A 4,253-nucleotide genomic window follows, 5' to 3' on the forward strand; every position below is an offset into this window, starting at 1 on the left:
GCAATCTGCTTTATTTGGTGAGCCTGTGTTATACAGTTCCCTCCAGACTTGTAGATTAAATGTGTAGAAACAGCTCAGTTCTCTCTGACCAGAAGCTCTCACAAACCTCCGACACCTGAGAGAAGCTCAGCAGCTGCTCCGACCCGGAGAAAATCATTATTAGATTGTTAATTTCCAAGGCATAAGACCTTAAAAAACTATTTTTAAGAGTAGAGTAGACACAAAATGACAAAAAAAAAAACACAAAATAACTAAAAAAGACACAAAATGACCAAAAAAAGACACAAAATGACTCACAAAGACATGTAAAGACATCAAAAGGATTCAAAAATGAGCACGTATAGGACTAAGAGAACCTGGTCTCACAGGAATCCGTGAAATAGCCACGGATTTGCTTAACTCAAAATCCGTGGAATAGCCACGGAATAACTCAAATTTCCGTGAAACTGACACGGATTTCGCTACAATGCAAGTTAATGACAGTCATATCCCGTGGCTATTCCAACATACAAAGTGATTATGTACATTCACTGAGTGAATATTTAGAAAATAAAACATATATTTCTCGCTAGAAATGTGATCAAAATCCATTTTTATGCAGAAACTAAGTCAAAATATTGATTTTTTTCACTAAAAATGAGAGAACTGTCCGCCATGTTTTTTGTTCTGACCGCCGGGACCTTGAAAGTCACGTGACTTGGAACAAACCAATAGGAACAAATATCCATGGAATAGCCACGGGATATGACTGTCATTAACTTGCATTGTAGCGAAATCCGTGTCAGTTTCACGGAAATTTGAGTGATTCCATGGCTATTCCACGGATTTTGAGTTAAGCAAATCTGTGGCTATTTCACGGATTCCTGTGAGACCAGGTTCGAAATTTTATTTAAAGTCATAAAACGATTTTTAAGAGTAGGTTTTCATCCAAATTTAACTCACATTTCCCCCAAAAAATTCATAAAATCTGCAAAAGAAATTGCACCTTTTTTATCTATTCCTGTTGTATGAATATTAAGAATCATTTTTGGCTTTAATTCTCCAGTTGGGGGCCATTTAACCTGCAGATGAAGAAGGTGCAGCTGCAAAACGATTAAAAGACTTACGATGGAAACAGGTTTGTGCCGACTGGCGATCACAACATGCATCAACAACTGAAGTAATGATTGAAGTGTTGCTGATATTAAGGTGATTTCAACCAAATGACTATCAGAACTACACTGTAATAAAAATCTATTTAATTTACGGTAAAATACCGGCAGCTGTGGTTGCCAGAACTTCACCGTAAGAAATACAGTGAGCGTATGTAAATGTAAATATCAGCAAAAACTGTAATTTTTTACTGAAAAATCTCATTACTCTTAGGGTAATTATGTCATCATGGCATTTCTCCATAAATTGTACATGAAAATTTTATATTTACTGCAAAACTATGTGTTTTCTACAGTTTATGACAGTAGAATTCAAAGTTTTTTACTATTCTTTGATTTACGGTAATTAAAAGTGTCTACTACGGTGATGTACAATGTTTAATTTTACAACCTGATGCAATTTGACAGTGTTTTACTGTAATTTCTACTAACATTTTTTACAGTGTAAGATGTTGCTCTGCACCATGACTGTTCTCTCTGTCTGTCTGCAAACTCTAGATTGTATTTGTAACGTTTCAGATACTTTGCATTCAATATTCTGTGTCTATGCAAATTTGTTTCTATAATATTTTGTCTGCCGTCTGACTTCCTGCATCTCTATTCTCTCCACGCCTGATTGATGCGCTCCAAAAGAATAGTTAAATGTTGTGGAGATGATTTGAATGTTGATATTATAGATAATGTTCACGGGAACATGACACTGTGACACACAGACTCCTGAAAATGGAGAAGTTGTTTGAATAGAGAGCAGTGTTTTAATATTTGTCACTCTTGAATTTAACTTTAACTGCTTGCAGAAAGCTTTATTATAATTGTTATTAATATCATTAATATTATTTCAACGCTCCATCAAATGAAGACTTGCATTCAAGATGAATATTTAGAAGAATGTATGTTGTTATTAAGGTAATAAAACAGCAGACATGTTTAATGTTTTAAATAATTTGCATGCAGAATTCTGTGTGTATGCAAATTTGGTTTTGTTTCTTTGATATTTTGGAGAACTTCTATGCAGTATTTGTCGTGTTAGCTATCTTAAATACCAATAAACAAGTTGAACAAGTATTACAAGATTTTATGTTTTTCTTCGACACCAAAAACCAGAAACAGGAAATAAAAGCGATAATGATGGAGCATTTTTGTGAGAAGTCTTCTCATCAGCGTTTCGTCTCTTTGCAGATGAATTTAAACCCACTTTCCGGTACATCTCAAAAAATTAGAATATCATGAAAAAGTGCAATATTTTTTGTCAATAATTTCAGAAAGTGAAACTCATACATTATATAGATTCATTGTGCATAGAGTGAAATATTTCAAGCCTGTTTTTCTTGTAATTTTGATGATTCTGGCTTAGAGATAATGAAAACACAAAACTCTGTCTCAGAAAATTAGAATATAAACTGGGCTGACCTGAACCCCATAGACCCCATAGGAGTCTATGGGCTGAAGGCTGCTAAGTATTACTGCAGTAATTCATGCAGAAGGAGCCCAACCAAGGATTGATGTATAGAAATTAAAATACTTTTTAGAAGACTGACATTTGAGTCTAAAATATCCTTTTATTATTGATCTTATGTAATATTCTAATTTTCTGAGACACTGAGTTTTGTGTTTTCATTATTATCTGTAAGCCAGAATCATCAAAATTGCAAGAAATATTTCACTTTGTGTGTAATGAATCTTAATAATATACGAGTTTCACTTTTTTTGAAATAATTGACAAAAAATATTGAACTTTTTCACGATATGTGTAAAGTAATAACTTGATACTTTGGGATTTGTCAGAAAAGACACAAAATTACCCAAAAAAGAATCAAATTGATCACAAAATTATCAAAAAAAGACACAAAATTACCAAAAAATTACATAAAATTAAGCAAAAAAGGACTCAAATTGACCACAAAAGACACAAAATGACAGAAAAAACAACACAAAATGACCAAAAAAAGACATTAAATGACCAAAAAGACTAAAACACATGAACACTTTAACACAGTGGAGACAGAGCTGACTTCCAAAATGATTTGGCGACCCCCAGAAATCATCTCGCGACCCCAATTGGGGTCGGGACCCCAAGGTTGAGAGTAGCTGGTTTAGAGTCTGGCTGGCAACTTCAGAGGTACTTTTTGCCGGTGTTTCAGGTCCAGGTGACTTTTTCACGATATTCTAATTGTTTGAGATGTACCTGTATGTTGAATCTTTAAATCTTTAAAAATGAATCTCTTCATACAGTAAATAAATCAGAAGTCTTACCTCCCAGGGGCCTCAGAGGGCCTCCGTTGTGGCGTACCCGGGGCCCCGTGGGGCTCCCGTTGAGCTCCAGCCGGCCCTTCTTCCCTGCTGGCGGGAGGCCGCTGAGGTCCGGGCTGCCCCCCCTCCGCTCAGGACTGCCCTGGGCGATGGGACTCTCCCCTCCTCGCTCCATCCTCCTCCAGACCCCCAGAGGAGCTCCAGCCAGAGAGAACGAGTCTGCACACATTCAGGGAAATCAGTCAGTTAATATTAATGATTGTTACACACTAGACAGGATAAAGTACACTGTAAAACTTTTTACTGTAAAATTACAGTAAATTACTGGCAGCAGTTTCGCCAGTAATTTACTGTAAAATTTCTCTACTGTATTATAGAAATACCGGTCTGTTCACTGACAAACTGTCTTGTAACGAAGAAAAAAAATAGCGCAGCGTTTAAATGTTTAAATCTAAATTATAACTAATCCATTTAAACTCTATATTAGGATTACTGGAAAAAAAACACATTGTGATTATTTCAGCCCAGACAAAAAAGAAATAAAATAAAACTTTTCTTCTTTTCGAAAATAACGGCTTTATTTCCCCGACATGCTCAGCTGAAAAAAGTAAATTCCTGAAAAATTCTCGTAGATTTGCCACTTTAATCTGGTAAACTTTTTTCTCAAAATATTATTATCGTATGTTTTTTTTACACATTCTGGCTGTATGTAATATCCTCCAATATTCTCTAGGGTTGAAATTTGGAATTTGCAAGTATTTCAATGAGTGTCCTATTAAGGGTTAAAGTGGTGAATCTGGGCAAAATGAGAAAAAAGTGGGGAAAAAACACCTTTTTTCTCGTAAATCTGCG

At 35.3% G+C, this 4,253-nt stretch overlaps 1 protein-coding gene across 1 annotated transcript in view; it reads right to left on the minus strand.

The window, feature by feature from the left end:
- The window catches only part of satb2 (SATB homeobox 2), a 63,931-nt gene extending 60,355 nt beyond the window's left edge, over positions 1–3,576 (minus strand). Inside the window, exon 1 of the mRNA XM_059342399.1 lies at positions 3,405–3,576. Within this exon, the coding sequence (XP_059198382.1) occupies positions 3,405–3,576 (172 nt within the window). The remainder of the gene's footprint in view (positions 1–3,404) is intronic.
- Positions 3,577–4,253: the final 677 nt, after the last annotated feature.

Source organism: Centropristis striata, chromosome 10 (genome assembly GCF_030273125.1).
Source record: "Centropristis striata isolate RG_2023a ecotype Rhode Island chromosome 10, C.striata_1.0, whole genome shotgun sequence".
In the NCBI taxonomy this organism is placed as follows: domain Eukaryota; kingdom Metazoa; phylum Chordata; class Actinopteri; order Perciformes; family Serranidae; genus Centropristis; species Centropristis striata.